The sequence below is a fragment of the Argentina anserina genome, chromosome 7 (assembly GCF_933775445.1).
Source record: "Argentina anserina chromosome 7, drPotAnse1.1, whole genome shotgun sequence".
Taxonomy (NCBI): domain Eukaryota; kingdom Viridiplantae; phylum Streptophyta; class Magnoliopsida; order Rosales; family Rosaceae; genus Argentina; species Argentina anserina.
The window spans coordinates 10,976,619-10,999,068 of NC_065878.1; the positions used below are offsets into that span (position 1 = coordinate 10,976,619).

At 38.3% G+C, this 22,450-nt stretch overlaps 2 protein-coding genes across 2 annotated transcripts; both read right to left on the reverse strand.

Moving 5' to 3' along the window:
- Window positions 1-5,808: 5,808 nt before the first annotated feature.
- Window positions 5,809-6,860, reverse strand: LOC126803572 (TMV resistance protein N-like). The gene is made up of 2 exons (XM_050531357.1): window positions 6,324-6,860; window positions 5,809-6,064 (listed from the first exon to the last, which is right to left on the reverse strand). Exons 1-2 carry the CDS (start codon window positions 6,833-6,835, stop codon window positions 5,809-5,811), a joined length of 768 nt encoding a protein of 255 aa, XP_050387314.1. The 5' UTR covers window positions 6,836-6,860.
- Window positions 6,861-8,659: 1,799 nt separating this feature from the next.
- LOC126803573 (receptor-like protein 6) lies at window positions 8,660-11,792 on the reverse strand. The gene is made up of 3 exons (XM_050531358.1): window positions 11,706-11,792; window positions 11,532-11,623; window positions 8,660-11,440 (listed from the first exon to the last, which is right to left on the reverse strand). Exons 2-3 carry the CDS (start codon window positions 11,610-11,612, stop codon window positions 8,660-8,662), a joined length of 2,862 nt encoding a protein of 953 aa, XP_050387315.1. The 5' UTR covers window positions 11,613-11,623; window positions 11,706-11,792.
- Window positions 11,793-22,450: the final 10,658 nt, after the last annotated feature.

Below are 22,450 nucleotides of genomic sequence, written 5' to 3' on the forward strand. Positions count from 1 at the left end.
GATGTTAAACAAAACAAAAACCGACTTCGGAATTAAAAATCTAAAAACTTTACGTTTCAGCGACACGGGAGTCGACATTTACTCCGTCGCTCGTCTCTGAAATCTTCGTTCACGAAAGTTGTAAAGCTCGTCGATACAATTTCGTGGACAAGTCACGCACCTTAATCGGACATCGTATGTAAAAGTTATTGACGACAGAAGTTGGTTTCCGATTTTGAAAATTGTATAAAAAGAGATTTTTGAAAACCCTAGTTTCCAAAAACAGAATTTTTTTTTCTCTCTCTCCCCGCAGCCCTCTCTCCCTTTCGACCCCGACCCCCTCTCAAAAAAATTCTTTCGCCGATCTTGCGCCTCCGGTCGGCGTGGCTCTCACCGTCGGTCCCAAGACCGCCGTAAGCTCGATTGCTCCATCCCCCGGACGAGACGCGTCCTCTCTCGCCGCCGTGAACATCGCCGACAAGCGGCGATTTCTGAAGAACCTCGCCACCGATTCCAGCTTCACCATCGATTCAAGCTTTGCCGCCGGTGAATGGAGCTATAAATCCTTGCAAATTGACCCTTGGGTGGAGTGTAGCGCGAAATTGAAGCTTAAATCGGAGGTTTTAGCGTCGAAGGTGAGCATTTTGGGAATTCCAAAACTTCTCGGCGACTTTCCGACCAATCCCTTACGATCTGCGTTGCAACGAAGGTATGGTTGTGATCACCTCTGCATGTTCTTCATCTTTCATGTTGAGTGTTTGTGATTTTGTTGAGTTTTGGACAAAGTTGTTGGAGTGGCGCGTGTCGCCGTCTGTGGTCGCACGTGGGTGGTTGTGGAGGTGTAGGGAGACAGCATTAGGCCGTGGAAGGGAAGAGGAGAAGAGAGGTGAGAGTTTTGAGCAGTGGTGGGCAAGCCACGCGCGCCGGTTTGAGTGGCGTGTGAGCCCCACGCGCTGCTACTGTGGGTGGCGCGTGAGCGCCACGCTCGGTTGCCGGAGGTGGCGCGTGAACCCCACGCGCTACCACGTGTGGCAGCTCGTGAACAGTGTTTCCGAACATTAATTTTTTTGTAAAAAGTAATTTATGTACACTAACAATGTAAAAGTAATTTATGTACAGTAATTGTAAAAGTAATTTTCTGAATAGTAAATCGGTGATTAGTATTAACTGGAATAGTAATTACAATGAAACAGTACATTGATGTACAGTAATACGTGAACAGTATGTATATGAACAGTAATATGTGAACAATATGAACAGTAATTACGTAAAAACCGTAAATTGCTGAACAGTAAACAGTAGTACTTATTCGGCATTTGAGGTTTTACGTAATGTTTCTAACCACTTTATTATACAACTAGGTAATCGACAAAAGAAGTGAAAGATTTGCTTTTGGTATTATGGAAATTACGCTTAGGAAAATAAGGTGAGTAAATCTCACTATGACGAGTCTACCCTTGGCGGTGATTCATATTTACGCTTTATTTAAAAGATTGAACTATGATATGTATATGATATAGTGGGTTGTGTATGTGTATAAATGGTATATACGATACATATATATGGGTTGCTATATTATATATTGTCATATTCTGATTTCTAAATGAGTTTATTTATAACATCAATATTTATTTTATTTGAGCATGAGTCGCTTGGATTTTTTGTGTGTACAATAACATGTGATGATTGTATTGTAGGTGGTTTTAATTTTGAGTCATGTTAAAACGTTTTCTGTCTTCGGACGTGTGGCAGTGTCGGAACCTAACCTTAGCCGGGTGACAGTTACGATTCAGTTAGAGCTCTAGTATCTCTATTGGTGTACTGCATGAGGTGTAACAGATGGGTTATCTGGGTCTCATGAGTACACATATTCTTGTGATATTTGGTAACATATGGGTTGTCAAGTGTCTGACATCGTATTGCATGAGGGGTAACAGATGAGTACATGGGTCTCATGAGTACCTGTATTATAAATGTATTTGGGTAAACAGATGGGTTGACCAATGTCTCATGAGCACTTATATTTTCAGATATTATTGGACATCTAGATAGGCCGTCCTGTGACTTATGAGTGCATTTATAATTAAATGTTTACAGTATTTTTCTCTTGTATACTATGTGTGTTATACTGTTGTTTTACTCATACGAGCTGTAAAGCTTACCGGGTTTATGTTTATAATCCCGCTGCACCTATTCGATGGTGTATGTGATAGTTCTGCAGGTGTGAATTAACATAAATTAGAGGGATACTCTGAAGATTTCGAAGTTCATTATTTCTATTTGTGATGAGAATTGAGCGGATTTTGCATTTTCATTGTTATAATATTTGAATTATAAACTGGTTTTGTAATAATCGAATCGATTGAGTCGTAGTTTGAATTCAGTTCGATCCGCTGTAACTATAAGATGATTTCAAACTAATTGAGATTGTTTTAGAGTTTTTCATGGTTTTGATTTCGAGTTTTTTCACTTGAAATTTCAGGGTCGTGACACTTTCTCTCACCATCTCTACCACACATACTGGAATCGTTTACCAAAGAGGTTGACCGTTGTTCTGTTAGAGACATCTTCCCATCTCTGGCTTGCATACCCCAAACATATTTTCTCTGCCCCATAATGGAATCTAATCTTCGAAGAACTTCGTCTACCCTTGAATACATTGATGCTGAATCAAAAGCATGAAATGAAGGAGCTGAGATGACCTCTTGTACCTCACATGTAACGACCCCAAAATTTCAAGCTTAAAAACTCAAAATTTCAAAGTCGTTAAACACTAAACAATTTCAATGAAATCGAAATCATTTAAAATACCACAGCGGATCATCTCTGAGTTCAAAATATAACTCAGTCAAACCGATTATTACAACCCAAATTATACTTCAACATTATAATAAATGGAAATGTATAATCCTGACAACAACCTCACAAGATAGTCACCCAAAATCCTCACACAAGCAGGAGATAAATCACTTCAAGTCCTCTGAGCGGTCCATCAATTCCTGCTAATCCACACCTGCGGAGTTATCCACTACACCATCGAATTGGTGCACCGGGATTGTAAACACAAACCCGGTAAGCTTTACAGCTCGTATGAGTAAAATGAAAATATATAACTCGCATATCAATATATACGAAAATCCAGAAATCAAACAAATATAAATGCACTCATGAGTCAATGGACGACCCATCTGGTCGTCCCAAAGATATATGAAAGAAAACGCTCATGAGAAATTAAGTAACCCTTCTGGTTACCCAAATGCATTTATATTACGGGTACCAAGAACGCTGGTACACATCTGTTACCCCTCTCGTAATACACCGCCGATATTGGATAGCCACCCGCTACCCAACATCCAAAACAATCTGAGTACCCATGAGCAGATAACCACTCGTTACCTCACATGCAGTACTACGGCAGACAGACTAGAGCTCTAACTGTATCGTAACTTTCGCCCGACCAAAGGCTAGGTTCCGACTTGCCAAACACGTACAATAATCTCACATCATATTGTACCAAATCACGTCCGAAGACAAATCAACATTTTAACAATCTCAATGTTAAAATCACGTACAATAATCTCACATCATATTGTACCAAAAATCATGTCCGAAGACAAATCAACATTTTAACAATCTCAATGTTAAAATCATGTACAATAATCTCACATCATATTGTACAAATCAAAATCACATGCTCGATATTTAAATCTCGTCATCGAAATGACATAAATCACGATAAAATCATAACAGTATATTATATAGCAAACTATATATATATATGTACATATTTACCATTTATACAATATATATATATAATCCATTATATCATGTACATGTCATATTTCATAAACACGTCCGAAGACAAAAACTCGTCCGAAGACAAAACTCGTCCGAAGACAAAACATTTTAACAAACACCATGTTAAAACCACGTACAATAATCACACTTCATATTGTACAAAAATCAAATCACATGCTCAATATTTAATTCTCGTCATTCGAAATGACCAATTCCAATGAATTCATAACAGTATATAATATAGCAAACTATATATATATATATATACTTATTACCATTTATACGATATATATGTAATCCACTATATTGTATACGTGTCGTAATTCAATATTAAAAACTCTTGCAAAATCTTGAATCACCGCAAGGGTAGATTCGTAAATAAGTTAGATTTTACTCACCTTATCGACTCGAGCGTAATTCCACAATTTCAGAAGATAATTCCTTTCCTCGATTTATCGATCACCTTGAAAAGATAAGAAAAAAATTTTAGAAACGTTTCGTAAACCTTTAAATGCCGAAACAGTAATAATCGGTTACTGTTTCAGCAATTTTCGGTTTACGAATTTACTGTTCAATGTTACTATTCATAGTCACTGTTCCCGTATTTACTATTTGTGTATTACTGTACAAATACACATTCAATACGTATCTTTGTACGAGTACATACTGTTTACATATTTTTGTACGTATAAATACTATTTAAATGTACGTACTGTTTCAGTAAATAATAATTACCGAATTACCCTTCCAAAATTACTTTTTACCTTTACCAAAAATAATTTAAATTTACAATTACCGTACGTAAATAAAATTTACATTTACCGTACGTAAATAAAATTTACATTTACATTTACATTTACCGTACGTAAATAAATTACAAAATTACCCTTCCGGAAACACTGTTCACGCCGCCGCACGTGGTGGCACGTGGGGTGCACGCGCCACCTGCGGCAGTGCGTGGGGCACACGCGCCGACGCCAAACACGGCGCGTATCACGCCACCGCCGCCCCAAATCTCTTCTCCTTCCTCCCCTCTTCCTTCCCACGGTCTCAAACCACTCCTAAGCTAACACACGCACCCACACGCGCCGCCCAAGGTGGCGGTAACCCCTCCTCCTCCGATCTCCTAAATCTTAACTCCAATTCATCCAAAATTTCGCAACAAGCATAACAACAATCCAAATATGCAATCCCTCACCTCAATCGAAGTTTTGAACCGTCGGACTCGCCAGGAAAGCTCAATGAATTCGCCGTGGGGTCTTGGATTCGAGGGGCTGTGGTTGACACCGCTGCAGCAAAAATCAAACGTCTCCTCCAGTGAAATCATGTCGAGGGGTGAGGGAGAAGCTCGCCAACATGCCTCCTAGTTTGCACGGTGCCGGCGACATCGAGATCGATGGGGCCGAAGCTATATGTCGTCGTCGCTGCTTGTTCTCCGCCTAGGGTGGGTCGCTGCTACCACCGGTCGACGTATCTTGGCCGTGCGGTCTCAATGCCACCGGCGGTGTCAAGCACGGTGGCCAGTGGAGGGAGATCGCCGGCAGAGAGAAGGAGAGGGAAAGGGATCGGGGAGAGAGAGTGAGTGCAGAGAGAGAAAGGGAAAAGGGGAGGCGGAAGTGAAGAGAGAGAATGGGTTTCCTGAAATGGAAACCCTAAACACAAAATATCCTATTTATCCTCGTTTTCAAAATCAGAAACTAACTTCCGATATTAATAACTTCCACATCCGCCGTCCGATTAGAACGCGTCACATACTCACGAACTCGTTTCGACGAGCTCTACAACTTTCGTGAAGAAAGTTTTCGCAACCGAGCAACGGAATAAAAGTCGATATATACGTTGCGGTAACGTTACGTTTTTAATTAAACGATCCGAGAACGTTTCCGTTTTCGTTTCGAAATGTCGCAAACCTCCAATTGTCGTCTTGAATTAACTTCACAAGTTTAACACTTTGAAAATACTCGACATTTAATTTTTAAAAATTCGGGTTATTACATCACACGTACTGCTTCCATATTCGAGTTCCATTTCTTACCTCAGAATTTCAGATTTAATCTCCAACACCAGGTCATCAGCATCGTAGATTGCCTCTTTAAGATCATGGAGCCATGGCTTCACGCATTCCTGGAATTCCAGTTGCTTCCCCTCAGCCTCATTAATAAACGGGGCAACAAATATTAACTTATCCCCTAATTTCTTCTGGAGCTGGCTAAGGGGCACATGACTGACAAGGGGTAGCTTCTTTTGAACCACTCCGACAATTCTTTCAATGAACTTTGCCTCGTGCCTTGAAAATTACAAACGAAAGCAAATGAATATATCAGCTAAGCTACCTAACAGCATGAGTACAGCATATGAATTAAAGTAATTCAATTCCTTAGATCTGATACGGGAATGATTTGATTACATATATCAAAGCTTCAACTAAATGTATCTGAATGCATACCCATAACCCATCTACTTCATTTTGAAAGCTTCAATAAAATTTATCTTAATCTAATGACATATATCAAAGCTTCAATTAAATGTGTTTACAATATGCATACCTGTCAGCTTCAGTTTCTAAGACGAAGCCTGCTAGATCTGCAACTTCTCCTATTGCAGCGTGCCATGAATTCAACTTCTCCAACGATTGCTTTCCTTTGTATTTAGGGTGCTCTGCAAGAGTTTTTGCCTGATCTCTCAGTTGAGATGGGCTGATATGGTAGAAGACTGGTAGCACGACATGATTGGAGGTCCTCTTGAGCTCAAGGATCATGATAAGCTCGTCAAGGCACCATCTGGAAGAGATGTAGTCTCTGGAAAACACAATGACATAACCTCGTGACTTTTGAATGGCTTTCGCAAGCTCAGCATTGATGTTTTCTCCTCTCTCAAGCTCATGATCATCCCGGAAAGTATGAAATCCGGCGTTGATAAGAGCAGTGTAGAGGTGATCTGTGAAGGTCTTTCGGGTGTCTTCACCTCTGAAGCTCAAGAAGACATCATCAGTAGATGATCCAGAAGGAGCAGAAGTACATTTGGAACGCAAGCCCTTGTGACGTCGGAACAGAGCCATGGATGAACGAACTAAACTCTCTCAAAATTTCTTCTTCCTTTGAAAGAAGAAATTATTGAGAAAAAATAAAATCTGAAAAGTAAAAGATGAGGCCTTTTGAGCTGTAAAAAGAGGCATATGTGAACAAAGAAGCTTCCAGCAAGATTTTTTTTTAAGCTCAAACAAAGATGGGAGAAGCAATTTTTTGGTCAAATGCTGATTTGCAATATTCAATTAGTTTCCTGAGAATTTAAAAATGATCAGGTATCAATCAGAATCTTTAAACTGCACTCTTCTGGACTCAATAAGAAGTTCGATAGAAACCACACTAATGTGTTATAAAATTACAATGACAAATACCATAAGATGCATAGATAGCATGGTAAAAAAAAACCTGAAAATTTGATGTGCATTGATCAATTGACACTAAAATTTGATCCCTGCACATGTAAAGATCTTGATCAACGAATAGTCTTAAAATGTTGATACATAATATCCTACCGCACTCAATGTAGAGGAAATCGAGGAAGGAAACATCTGAGATCGAGAAGGGCGAAGAGAGAAGGGCGGATCGAGCCGGTGATGGACGAGGTGTCTTGCTTGACCAAGTGATCGATATCCGCTCCTCTTGCTAACACTATGATTTCGGTTTCGATTCGGGAGAAAGAGAGATTGTGGTGAATTGGAAATAGAGGGATTGGGTTCCACAGAAACCCACCGAACGTTTATCAACACCCTTTTTGTGTTTTCTGACCTCCTCCACCTAAAAAAAACACCCTTTTTGTGTTTTTGTACACAGGCGATTTCATCTTAACAATACTGAGAGTTTAAACTGCCTAGGTGATGTAGATTGGTTATGAGGATTCCACTATTGTTAAGACAATGTTTATTACCCCTGATCATAGATCCATGTATGATATTATCTATCAAAATCTGGAATCTGGATCACTAGTCACTACAAAGTACAAACTGCGAACTTAGTGTATGCTTTTTCCAGATCTAGCTCCCTCGAAAATGGAGCTTTCATTAGTTATCCCTCCTCCAAGGAATAAAATCTCACCACAGAAGTTACCAATTGGAGCTGGTTATTGAGATACGCGGTCCAAGAGCTAAAAGTTTGGTTACTCAGTTTGTAAAAATTTTAAAGACTATACTAAACTGCACAGTGGCAAAGCCTACATTCACAGACCATTATATGTTTAAGGTCATCACAGGTAACAGTAGGTGCATCACAGAGTCTGAACTCAAAAATATAATTCCGAATCTAAAGTGAAATTAAGAACATCAATTGACATTAACGCTTTGGACCATTGAAGAACTTGACATAACTAAAGTGACACTCATAACAGTAGTTGCATCACAGAGAGTCTGAACTCAAAAATATAATTCTAAATCTAAATTGAAATTAAACACTTTGGACAATCGAAGAAATTGACATACCTGAGCTTAATAGAGTACAATTCAACTTTATCGTGAATCTTAAAGGAGCTGCGACAAAGCTAGATCCTCTACATCCTTAGACAATGAACCAACAATCAAGCAGATAAACCCCGGTCCTCCATTTATTGAATAAATTCCATAGCCCTTAAGGTCTAAATGCTATTAATCAACCCTGGGCTAGTGGTGCAAAATCTAGAGAACATCCTTCCCCTATCATTACTCTCAGCAACTTTTCTGCTTCAATTACTAAGCCCTGTTTACAAAGTCCATGAATCATTACAGCGTATGTTATCACATTCGGAAGCTGGCCACAAGCTTGCATATCAGAAAACAACGTCTTTGCTTCTTGAATTCTCCCCGCTTGGCAAAAGCTATCAATAAGAATGGTGCAAGTAACGGTATAGGCTAGCTTGTGATGCCTTTTATTAGTCTGATCAAAGTTCCAACAGTGTCAAGAAACATCCCATGTCTCCTTGATATTGCTATGTCCGCAAGTACAACTCCTATCACCAAACCACTTCCATATCCGGCCACCACAAAAAACCAATCAAATGTAATTTCAAACCCTGAACCGTTTTCTTCTTTTCCAGAAGGTGGCACCTGAACCGGCGTATTGGAGTCCCCACATTTCTTCGGCAATGGATCTCCACACAGCTCAGTGTTTCCCTCATAAGAAGTGACATTAAACCCCCGCAGTTGTGTTCCACTCGGTATTCGACCTGTGAGATTGTTGTGGGAGACATTGAACTCTGCAAGGAATGTCAGTTGCGCCAGTTGTTGGGGGATCTCTCCTGAGAGCTTGTTATTTGAAAGGTCTAGTGATTCAAGTTGAGCTAACTTCCCCAAAGATAATGGGATCTCACCGGTAAGAAGGTTGTTAGAAACATTCAGCGAGCGAAGCCCCTTTAGATTCCCAATCCATTCGTCAATCGTTCCTTCGAATTTGTTGCTTGAGATATCAATGACCGCAAAGGCTTCTTGAATCTTTGAATAGTATCTGTCAACACCTTTGCTGGTTATTGTAATTGTGGAACCATATGAAAGGGTGATGACACCATTAGCAGCTTCGTAGGTCACATCAGCTTCTAGGTATGTTGTCTGGCTCACCGTCATATTTGGTCTCATGGCATACTTAGAGAAGATGTACTCAGCTAGAAACTGACCGGTGAAACTGTTGTACGACATGTCCAAAAGACGCAACTTCGGGAACCGCTGATTGTTTTCAGGTTTTCCTATCACCCCATGGAATTCATTATGCCGCATTGCCAAAAGTTTCAACTCTGGAAGATTCCACAACCAAAACGGGAAAACATCACTGAAGTTATTATTTGAGAGGATCAAAGTCTCCAGCATCTGGCAATTAGCCAATGACTTCGGTAGTTGCCCTTGCAATTGATTTTGACTCACATCAAGCATCCTTAAGTTGCTTTTGTTGCTGTATGTGTGGGGAAGATTTCCATGAAACGAGTTATTTCTTAGTAGCAAAAGTATCAGATGGTCGCTAAAGTTACCGAAACACTGTGGAATCATGCCACCGAGGTTGTTGTTAGATAAATCAAGGGCCAGAAGAGAACTCATATTACAGATTCCATGTGGAACTTCTCTAGAAAAGCTGTTATCCTCAGCTTCATAGCCTAAGGTGGATGATGCCGGTATTGGGAGTCGCCCAAGGAAATTGTTGGACGAAAGACATAAAAAGCGCAAGTTAACCCAAGGAAGGACATTCGGAAGTTGCTCAAAGCCTGAAAGAAGGTTAGTGCCAAGGTTGAAGTATTTTAAGCTTTCGGTGCTCATGTTCCACATCCATTTCGGTACTTGGCCATGAATTTTGTTTTGATCAAGGTACAAATTCTGCAAGTTCTTTTGATATTTTATAAAATATGGAAACTGTTTTAAGTTGCATCTAGCCAATCCTAGAACCTGGAACTGTGGAACCGTTGCATTCATAACCACTGAGTCAGTGAGAAAATTCAGATTATTAGCACTAAGATCGAGTTGGTAGAGATTTTGAAGATTTTGAAATGTTTGAAACTCAATTGTACCTCTCAGGTCATTGTACTGGAGCTCAAGAATCTCAAGGTCCGTGAGATTGGAAAATGATGCAAGAATTGAACCATTAAATCCACTATATGAAAAATCTAGGTAAACTAATTTGTTGAAGTTACCTATCCAAGATGGGACCGCTCCAGTAGTTAATGGACTTGTACTAATCCTAAAGACAGTCAATAGGGTAAGGTTTGCAAAGGAATTAGGAATCGGTCCTACGAATTTGTTTGCTGATATGTCTAGATAAACGAGTTGTCTAAGATTACCTATTGAAGCTGGAACCCAGCCTTCTGAAAAATTGCATGCAGCCACGTCCAACTGCGTCAAAGAATCAAACTTTCCTATGGAAGAAGGGAAGTTCCCTGAAAATCTAGTTCCATGAATATCAAGTGTTATGAGAAGGCTACTTTGATTAAACTCGGGCAAATAACCGATGAGATCTTGGTTGTCTCTGACATAGAGACTTCTCAAGTTTTGTAAGTGAAAAATTGTTACCGGGAAGTCTCCAAACAACTCGCACTTGTGTAAGTCGAGGGTTGTCAAAAATGATAAATTGGCCATGGTATAGGGTATCGTTGAAGATATGTTGATGTAACCGAGACGAAGATGTTCTAGTCTGGTTAAATTTTGAACAAGATTTCTGAAATCAGATTCCTCAAGTTTCAACAATTCTGCACCAGAAGAAGGTTCAGTATTGGAAGAAAGATTTAGGAGTGACAACTTGACCAGCTGTGAAACTTCAGCTGGGACATGACCAGAAAACACAGAAGCAGAGAGGTCAAGATGGGTAAGCCTTGGAAAATTCCTAATTCTAGTGGGAATTTGAGAGTAATTGAAGTGATTATCGGCAAGGTCCAGCCTCTGAAGATGAACAAGACTGAAGAGGGAGCTGTTGGAGTTAATAGAACCGTAGAGACAACTGCTTCTGAGATCAAGCCCGATCACACGACCCGTCTGTTCGTCACACTCGATCCCATCCCATCTGCAGCAGTTGGTGTTGTTTCCACCTTGAGCTGATGTCCATGACAACACTTTCGGATAAGCGCCCTCTAAACCCGAAGCCAATGAGCATCTGATGGTAAAGCTGTGCTTGAATTTTAGCAAGGCGGAGCGCTCCTCATCATGACAATAAGATGACTGCTGCAAAGAGAATCAAGAACATTTAGCAACTAATAGAAACATGAAACAACACCAACCAGCATAACGATTAATAAACGACAGAACTTGGTACCTCGCGGGAAGTACTGGTATTGCACTGGTTGAAGAAAATGATGATGAGAAACAGAAACAAGCACTTGAATAACCCCATCATACGTTTAGAAGCTGCAGTATTGTGAATACAGTGGGATCAATTGAGAGCAATTATATACAGACATGGAAAGAAAGGAATAAGTAATTGTCATACAATTAGGTCACGCAGTACAGTAGTCGTAGAGACGTGGTAGCAACTAGGGTTTTTAAGGTTTAACAGATTCCTACTTGTCGGGAATCAATATGGCTGCTCATCCTAAATACGGTGAGGAAATGCCCATCGATTTAATTCAACTCGATGGCTTAAAGCAATATCCAAGTGAAAGAGATATATAATGTTGGAATTAGTAATTGTTTATGCAAAAAGAAAAAAAAACCTGGCCGATAGAATTTTTTATTTGTTTAGATCGTAATGTTCGTGGATTAGTTTCTTAGAAGGTCCAAAAGAATGAAGACTAATTATATATGGTTTGAACAAATGTTCAAATTGAAGATAAGTTCTAAACAGACATCAAAGACCGGTCTTTCTCATCTATTGTTTTGAGTTTGAACAAATGTTCAAATTGAAGATAAGTTCTAAAGAATATATTAAGATTAAACAAAAGAGTGATTAAAAAATGACAATAAAGAAAAAAAGTTGGCCATGGATGTCGGCTTGATGGTTTCCTCCTTAGAAGTTTGTCTTCATTAACAATCCGGACATGGATGTAGGTAGAGTTGGCCATGGACTTGTCTGTGATTATTTAGCTTAAATAATCCACTTTGGAGAATAAAATGGAGAAATGTTCCGATAATGATTATTGAATCCAGAACTGTTATACTTTTCTACCATCGGATTTGAACAAATTCCTCAGCTTTTTATCCTCAAACTACACTATAACCACACAAAGGCATTGCAAATTTTGATGTCTCTAAATTCCATCATACTAGTAAGTTAGACATGTCTTTAATGGAAATGAGGGTGTACAGAATTTTATTGAACTAAAACTCCGTTTTGTGCTCGCTTCAAGTCAACATGGGTGACCTCAAGCTACAGTCAAGAACAAACATGCATGAACTAAAAAAAAACTATGTATAGAAACTGGATTCGGGGAGGTGATCGAGATCATAGAAACTGATCGAGATCACATACATATGTATTAAGTCTTGAACATAAATCATCAGGATTAGGGCTGGGCAAAGTCGGTTCGGGTCGGTTTTTGGCCCAAATCATTTTTTAAAACCGACCTAATCGGTTGGGCCAAAACAAAAGTCGAAACCGTATTTGAATGAGTTAGGCTGAAAATTTCGGTTTGACCGAATTTTGAATCAGGTTGGGTTCGGTTATGATTTTAACTGAATTCATTGTAAATAGGCTGATAATTTGACCCAATTGCAAAAATTTTAAAATTTGCATGAGGTGGGAGTCGAAACCCCTACCCTCTAAGATGTAGAGAATGGCAAGGAACCACTGCGCCAAACTTAATTCTTGTTATTTTATGTGCAAATAATATATTTATTAACTTATAATGAATTTATTATTATTTTTAATACATAAAAATTAATTCGATTGGTTCGGTTTATAAACAGTCGGTTCAACCTATGAAACTATTTTCAAACCATTTCATTTCGGTTTTGGACTTCTTAAATCCATTTTCCAATCCATTTGGAATCGATTCGGTCGCCAAACCATATATTCAGTTCGGTTCCGTCGATTTATCTATTTACAATCGGTTTATGTCCGGCCCTACTCAGGATTGTGTCAGCTATGAAGACCAGTTGCATAACAGGCCAGCTATTAAGCTTGGATTAGAGGGTGAGTCATATATAGCTCAACTATAACAGTTATTTCTTTTGTTTAGCGACTTGTTTAGCGACTTTAGCCTCATCCCTTATTGAACTGCCTTCAAACATAAACAACAAATATAGGCAAACTCTGTTATATATGCTGGAAGTGAACCTCAGTGACCTCAAGACAATACAAGAACAAAATGCGCATAGACCAATAAACCTAGGCAGTTGAGATCACACACACATGATCAAGGAACACAACAGTGCCTTGAAACTTTTATTCAAAGAGCTAGGCGATTTTAAAGAAAAGAAACAAACAGAGAACATACATACAATACCAAATGCACAACTTTATATCAGACTCATAAATTAGTACCTCATCTGCATTCTGATCCTTTTAATCTGTTTGATCATCCTCCCAACTACGTCAAGAAACAATTCACGTTTTCGTGTGATTGCCACGTCTGCAAGTACCACTCCGACCACTAATCCACTGGCAGCTCCAGCCAACACAAATATCTAGTCAAATTCAAAAGCAGAGCTGGAAACATTTTCTCCCCTGTTGCTTGAAAGTGGCAATTGAGCTGGGGCATTAGAGTCCCCACATCTCTTTGTCAAAGGGTCTCCGCACAATCTTGGGTTTCCCATGAATGAAGAGTTCTCAAATGTATGAAACTGGGGACCTTGTGGTATAGAACCAGTGAGATTGTTGTAAAAGACATAAAGAATCGACAGAGATGTAAGCTGCGCTAGTTGCTGAGGAATCTCTCCTGAGAGCTGGTTTTGTGAAAGGTCCAAATCTTCATGCAACGTCAAATTTCCCAAGACTAATGGGATGTTGCCGTTGAAGTTGTTATTTGAAATGTTGAAAAAACGAAGCCCTTTCAAGTTTCCAATGAATTCTGGAATTTTCCCTTGGAAATTATTGCTTGAGATATCAACCACCCCAAGGTCTTCTTGAATCCTCGAGTAGTATCTCTCCACACCTTCATTTGTTATGGTCAGTGTGAACGAATAATAAAAAATAGGAAAACCAGGGATATTCAAATCTGTGGATGCCTGCATATATGTGGCTTGGCTCAGAGCTATACCTCTCATGGCATGGCCAGAAAATATGTATTCAGAGGGAAACTCACCATCGAACTTATTGTTCAAAAGGTCGAGAATACGCAGCTCAGGAAAGTGAGGTTCTTTGGTACTTTGAAACTCACCAAAGAACTCATTATGGTGCATTGCCAAGAGTTTAAGATCTGGAAGACTCCCCAACTAAAAAGGGAAAACATCCCTGAATTTATTCACTGAGAGAACAAGAGACTGAAGCATCAGTGCATCACACAATTTGCCAGTGACCTCGGTATTTTCCCATGCAGTTGGTTACAACTGACATCAAACATCTTTAGGTTGCTTGTGTTGCTGTATGTTTGAGAAAGTATGCCGTTGAGAGAGTTGTTTCGAATGTCTAAAACTTGTAGAACATCACTGAAGTTACCCAGACACGACAGAATGGTGCCACTCAATTTGTTACTTGACAAATCAAGGTATTGGAGGGAACTTAAATTTCTCATCACTGGTGAAAATTCCCCGGTAAGTTTGTTGTTCCCTAGTTTATAAGAGATGATTCTCTGTGGAGGTATGGGGGTGATCCATCTAGCAAATTAGAACGAGCATGTAAAACTTCTTGGTTAACCCAAGGAAGGGCAACATCTGGTTGGCCAAAGCTAGAAAGGAAGTTCTTATCAATGCCTAGGAACTCCAAACTTAGTGTGCTTGTATTCCACACAATGTTTTAAAAAAAAACTCACCTCAAGACTCGATTAAGACTTAAAAATATTAAGGCTACTTACATAACGTCTCTGATTTTTTATCTGGGCACCAAGGCTTAAAAAGCTTACGTCATTTTACACCTTATGCTACATTTTTCACGTCTTTTACACATTTTACTACGTCTTAGAAAATAATATTTGTATGTATTTTTTATATTTATTTATATAATATGTTTAATTTGATGAAAATTGTCTAAAACGTTTGGATTATGAATTTCATTATATCTAAATGTAATAAATTGGTAAGTTCTTATGTATATTTGTTCTTTTTATGTGTATAATTACATATTTACACATTTAACTACTAATTCTTTATAACACATACGCCTCAAGTTTAAAGCTTAAGGTTCTTAAAAAAACACCTTGGGTACGCTTTCGATTTTTAAAACATTGACTACACATCCATTTGGGTATTTCACCATGCAATTTATTTCCGAAAAGCTCCAACCACATCAAGTTTTGTCGATGTTGTAAGAAATCTGGAAGCTCTTTTATGTTGCAGTCGGCCATTCCCAGATATGTCAGGGTGGCATTCATTATTTTACATTGAGACAATTCTAATTTGTTCGACCCTACTACAAGACTTTTGATGGAACTTGGTACCTTACAAATGTCAAAATTACCGTCAATGTAACTATCTCCTAAACTAACCGTATCGAGTCTGGTAAGATTAAAACAAAGAAGGGATTGAACCACTGAGTTGATTACCAGAAAGCCACAGTTCAGTAAGCTTTGTGAGGTTACCAAGAGAAGACGGGATGCGACCGTTAAGATTCACGCTTTCAAGGTCAAGATAGGTAAGTCTCGTCTGCTTCCCAATCCAAGACAAAGGACCGCCAACAAAATTATTCGGTCCAAGTGACAAATAATTGAATTGAGTGAGGTTTGCCAGTGAAGCAGGAATTGGACCTGCAAAAAACTGCAAGATGACAAACTCAAGATGTTCAATGCGTAGAGCTCTCCGATCGATGAAGGAAGAGGTCCGGAAAACTTAGTGGATCGGACTTACAGCCTCGTGAGAAGACTACTTCCGTTGAAGACAGGCAAATAACCAGAAAGCTCTTGGTTGTCTCTGACATTAAGGAATGTCAAGTATTGCAACTTGATAATTCTCACTGGAAATTTGTCATACAAGTCGCAATTCCTTAGATGGAGGGATGACAAAGATGACAAATTCGCCAATGAATCAGGAATTGGGGAAGATATGTTTATGTCACTGAGATGAAGCTTTTTAAGACTAGTTAAGTTTTGAACTAGATCTGCTAGATTAGATACCTTAAGCATCATCAGTGTAATAACCTGAATTTCGTTATTTATTTTTTGTAATTTCTCAGAGTTTAATGGAATGAATAAGTGGTTATAATATTGTTCTACGTCTTTAAATAGTTTTTGTTCAAAGTAGAATTGGGTTCGTGAACCAAAACGTGTTAATCGATTAAATTCGATTGACTCAAGAGTTGACTTTTAATTCGTCGCTCGTTTAAGAAAACTTCATTCACAAAAGTTGTAGAGCTCGTCAATACGAGTTTATAGACATGTGACTCGCTTTATTCGGAAGTCGTATGAGCAATATATTATTAACGGAAGTTAAGTTTGGAGAATGGGTATAATGGGAAGAAAAGGAAATCAAAATTAGATATTTTCAGTCTCATCTCTTCTTATCCAACCCGAGCTCATTCTTCCTTTATTTTCTTCTTCCTTCGTTTGTTCTCTTCTTCTCCTCCCAAACTAACTCCCTCTCTTCCTCATTTCAGATTTTCTTCTTCTCTCTCAATCTTCCACTTCCAACCTTTGCAGCTTCTGGCACTAGACCTGTGGATGTCATAGGACAGAACAGTACCGAGCTGAGGTGGAGACAAGTCGTCACTGTCGCCTGGAGAGCTGTGCCACTGCCTTGGAGTTTCAGCGGATCACACCGTCACCTGGGGGTGTTTCCGACAAGTCTAAGGCTCGGTTCACTTGGAATCAGCCTTGGCAAGTCTCTAGATTGCATCCTTACAAGTTTGGTGGAAGTTTGGGGGCCTAAAACTTAAGCTTGTTGTTACTCTTTCCAGGGGAAAGATATCAGTTGTAACTTCAGCAACTCCTTGCCCTTTTTGGGCAGTCACTGAGGTAAATACCTCCTCCATTTCTTTGATTAATGATTTAGATGTGGTGGTGATGTGGGACTCTGATGGATTTTTGTGTTTAGATAATGGGAGTTAGAGTCATGTGGTTAGAAGAGTAGTGAGAGGTGGAGCAGGCCGGAGGCCGGAGGCACGGTCATAGTGTTTGGAAGGAAGTTTTAGTCGAGTTAGAAGTCTATTGCAGTTTTTGGGTAGTTTAGGGAGTATGAGGCAATGAGTTACTGAAATTATTAATTAGGTTTTGGGTTGGTGTTTGGGAGTTTAGTTCTGTTAAGTTTAGTTGAGTTTGAGTTTGGTAGAGAGGTTAAGATTTTGGGTGTGAAACGTGTTTGGGATTGAGGGGCTAGCAGTGGGGCTGTGATTGTGCTAGAGGAAATTTTCAGGGAGACTTGGAAGCAATGTTCTAAATATCCCGATATATCCCTGATATTAAGAAAACGATACGATAAGTTGCTTATCGATCTATTATATCGGTCAACCCGAAAAATCAAGTCAAATAGTGATATATCGGGTCAAACTCGATACATCAAACCGAGTTTGACCCGATATATCGGTGCTTTTATTTTTTTAAACCATGTCGTTTTGAAAAAATAATTTAAGGAAAATGAAAATTTTGTCGATAGCATTCGATGACGAGAGAGTTTATAATTAATGATCATCTCTATTTTTATTAATTAATACTATTTATGTATTTTAATTATAAAAACAATTAAATATTTTTTTATGAAGTTTATTTATTACATTTACTTCTATAAATTTTAATTTCTCAAGTTTATTTGGTATTTTATGATATATATATTTATAAATATATTAAATTTAATTAAAAATTAGTAAAAACGATAAATCCGATATAATCCGATATATCTCGATATATCCCCGTTATATTCTTATTTTACAAAACCGATACGATGCCGATAACCGTTATTTATACCATTGCTTGGAAGTGTAAGGGCAGTGCGGGTAAAAGTGTTTTGAGTTTTAATAGTTTTTGAGTGGAGTTAGAAGGGTGTGTGGCCGGTTGGGGAGTTGCAGTTTTTGAAAGTAGTTTGTGAAGTTTTGGGTTGTTTGGTTACTAAATGAATCTTTCTTGTCACTTAGGTGGTTGTGGAACTAAGTGAGTGAATCTCACTTGAGGTTACGAGTTGCTTGCGGGAGCAAAAAGTGAGTAAATCTCACGTTTGGTCTAGTTACCCTTGGCGGTAACTAGACGTGTGAACTTACATTTTGTATATTTTTACTTGTTGTGAGATTGAAATCTAAATGTGTATATATTTGATGATTCATATACGTATATCTAAATGGTAATAGGATATGTATATATTTTATCACTAAGTGTATAAAGCTATTATGTTTGTGAAATATATTATGTATTTTTAGTTGGTTTATATTGAATTGTGGAGGATGAGACCAAGAGCGAATAAAATGTACCTCTCGGTAAATTAGAAATTTGTGGAGGATAACTGTATAGTTGAAGTGTTGTGTGTTTTATTTGACCGGAAGGGAAGAAAATATATCTTCCGGTATTATTGATAATGTTGTCTATTTTGTTTGGCCGGAAGGGAATAAAATGTACATTCCGGCATTATTGAGTTATATTGTTGTTATGTTGTTACCGGAATGGAATAAAATGTAATTTCCGATATGATTGTTGCGTGTGTGGCTTTGTAGGTTGTGGTGTTGTCTTTGTGGCGGCCCTTTTGAAGCAAAGGACTTTGTGTTAGTTGTTCTGCCTTAGTGGCGGCCAGTTTGACGAAAGAAAATGAATACATATAATTTTGCCTTAGCGGCGGCCCAAGTGACAAAATGTATTTCAATGTAGTTGAATATGAATTTCATAATCTACTGACCGTATGAACGGGACTATTCTTTACTGCTCTTAGATGAGAAAATTTTAAGAGTAGTACATGAAATTTTACCCATTAATATTTAAGGTTACTCAATTTTCAAAACTACACTTATGGTACATGATGTTAAAAACTATATCCAATATAAGTACATTATGTTATCTTCACCATTAGTTTCTATGTTTTCGGTCATATTTCCAAAGGCAAATTCGTCTCTTCAACGACAATGATTGCCAAAAAAAATCATCTCTCTGTTTTGATTAATTAGGAACACACCAATTCAGAATTGGTATAGGAAGTTCTCGGCAAGAGCGTAAACAGACTTGAGATTTTGATAACATCAAATAATGAGGCTACATATTTGATTCTGGTTACTCTTGCTGCAATCCATCGGTTTAAGTGAAGAAAAAGATTGAAAAGCATAGAAGAATAATGGAGGGAAGGAACTGACCTGCACTAAGCCACTAACACCCACTACAATCCACATATTGATGGATTCAGAAATATAGATTAAAATATTGAATTGAAGCCTGAAGCTTCCAAAGTGCAATTAAAAAGGTAACGGATGAAACAAAAGTTTCAGGGTGCACATACTCATCATCCATATGCTCCACATGAATAATCACACCTTCATACCTGCTAATCCTACCAATCAGTAGCTTACCCAATCATTCAAACCCAATTTATATATCTTCATTGACAACATCCTTGTTCAAATTCCAATTCCACTTGATGGGTCTTATCTCTTTCTCTCATACTCCTCATCTGATCCCCAATTTGTAAAACAAAACATGAAAACAATGCAACTGTATAAAGTGAAGAGAGATATCAGAGATTGCATATGTACGTAGATCATGAAGCGGACGAAGACAAGGGGTAGTTGAGCTGACGAGAGTTAGCGTCAACGGCCTTAGAGGTGATGAAGATAAAGAAAACGTGGATGGTGACGTGCTTGGTCTGAGAATTATGGGTGAGGCGAGAGTTTTGAAGAGGATCACGGGTCAGGTTCGGAGGAGATGGTCGGGGGCTTGATTTCCGCCTGAGAGGCTTTGTTGGTCGGAGGCCGGAGCAGCAACTCTAAATGGTGGAGGAGAATATTGACTTAGCAATGCGAGTAGTACCTTTTTACCCTTCTTTTATATGATAATGGTATACTCCGTAACCAAGGAGTTAACGGCATGCATCTAAAGTATGTGGGATTCGTTAGTTTCGACCGTTCAATAACCTTAATCCTCAGTGGGCTATTTACGTACTCTTTTTAAAATTTTCCCCTCTTCGATAGTTAGATAGATAGGTATGAAAATGATTTAATGGAGGGAGCTATTTATAATGGCATGCATCGATCCACATCGACTCAGTTGACTCACATTCTTTCTTCTTCTGTTTTATTCTTTTGGGTTTATTATTAGTTTATTAGTCTATATATAAAAACTCACAAGTTTAACCCAAGAATCAAGCTCCATTCGCCTTTAACATTAGCACTGAAATTGGTCGAGTCTGAGTATAATATTTCAGAAATGTATAATTATTTTTTAATTATTGTTCGGAGATATTTAAATTGGTGGTGATCTGATTATATAGTACGAGTGAGAAAACAAAATTGTTCAAGCGATTTATACTCAGAAACGTTATCGTGAGCGGTCAAGAGTTGACTTTTTATCCATTAGAAAATCTCAGAAAATTTCATTCATGAAAGTCGTAGAGTTCGTAGACGCGCGGCACGCTTTAATCGGATGTCTTATGTGAAAGTTATTAGCAACGACAATTTGGTTTCCGATTTTGGGATAAGTATAAAAGAAAGGAGATGAGAATATAAATTAAGAAAATAAGTTTTTCCCAAAATCAGCTCGGTTACTGTTCACCCGAGTTCGGTATTGTTCATGCGATTTTTCCCTCTTTGTTGCCGGATCTTTCTCCGGCCATATCTCTGTCGTCCGGCGACAGAATTGAGTCAGACCGGTGGCATTGGAACCGTCTCTTCATCTCCTACTGATCTGGGTTAGTGTTTGGGAGAGGTTCAAGCTGGTTAAAACCCAGAAATGAAGAACAAGGCAGTTACCCCGTTTTGAAGAAGTGAGGAGGACTCTCTCCTCCGGCAACCATTTAAGGAGATTCTTCTTATGTGTTATAGCTTGTAGCATGTATATCAACCCTCTAAAACAGTTTTATCTATTTCGAAATGCACAAGGAGAATCGACGATTTCTTTTTCTAGGGTCTATGAATAGTGCCAATTTTATGTTTTTCGTTGATTGGACTATTTAGACTTGGATTTAGACTTTGTTGTCAACTAGAAAGTTGTTGGAAATGTTGTTTAGATTGTGGTGGTAAATTTTGGTGATCATTGGTGGTCACTGGAACAGTGGTAGTGCCGCCACTGTTGGCGGCGTGTGGCGGTGTGGTGGGTCATGTGTCGGAGTAATGGTTTACTCCATTTTGATGTGCTCGTCGATACGAGCATTTACATAGGTCATTTGCATGTGTTAGGTTAATTCTTGAGTAAGTTAGTTGTTGTTAAAGGTTTGGTGATTCTAGGTTGAATTGTGGTTGTCGTATCTCAAGTGTTAATGACTCGTAACCTTGATATGAATTAGGTACTTGTTGCTTGGTTATGGAGTGATTGTGATAGCTAGTACCTTCCTTATTTTGAGTAGAAGACGCAGCAGGAGCTAAGGTGAGTAAATCTCACAATGATCATCATGATCGAAGTAGTGTTATAATTATTGAATTTAGTTTGAGTTGTTAACATAGTCATTGCATCACTAGCTTATAAAAATTATTCTAAAAATATGTTTTGGTTTAAATTACGTGAACTTTATCATCTACGGTTCATGGGTAAGTTCAACGCTAGTTTAATAAATGATTTTAAAAGGTTTTAGTGATTATGGATTATGGTGAATATGAGTAAATCTCACTATGACAAGTTTACCCTTGTCAGTGACTCATATTTATGATTTCTTTCACTGAGTGAACTGTGACATGACTGACATCGATATAATATAGTGGGTTATGTATGTGTACAAAAATGGTAAATACAATACATATATATGAGTTGCTATATTATATAATGTTACGGTTTTTATTTAAATTATGAAATTTTATTGGTTGCGATTAATCGTAGTGGATGAGACCGGAAGGGAGATAATGTACCTTCCCGCATAATGGATTATTGGAATGACATTATATATTTATTATTGTGCAAGAGTGGCTTGGTTGTAGTACATAAACATGCGTGAATTATTATATTGTACGTGGTTTTAACATTGAGTCTTGTTAAAACGTTTTCTGATCTTCGGACGTTGTTGACATTAAATCAGAAAGTTAAAGCTCTAGTATGT

Coding starts and splice junctions, on each gene's coding strand:
- LOC126803572 (XM_050531357.1), bottom strand. CDS start 6,835: ATGGCTCTGTTCCGACGTCACAAGGGCTTGCGTTCCAAATGTACTTCT. Junction 6,065..6,323: donor TTAGAAACTGAAGCTGACAG/GTATGCATATTG, acceptor GTAATTTTCAAG/GCACGAGGCAAAGTTCATTG.
- LOC126803573 (XM_050531358.1), bottom strand. CDS start 11,612: ATGATGGGGTTATTCAAGTGCTTGTTTCTGTTTCTCATCATCATTTTC. Junction 11,441..11,531: donor ATACCAGTACTTCCCGCGAG/GTACCAAGTTCT, acceptor TTCTCTTTGCAG/CAGTCATCTTATTGTCATGA.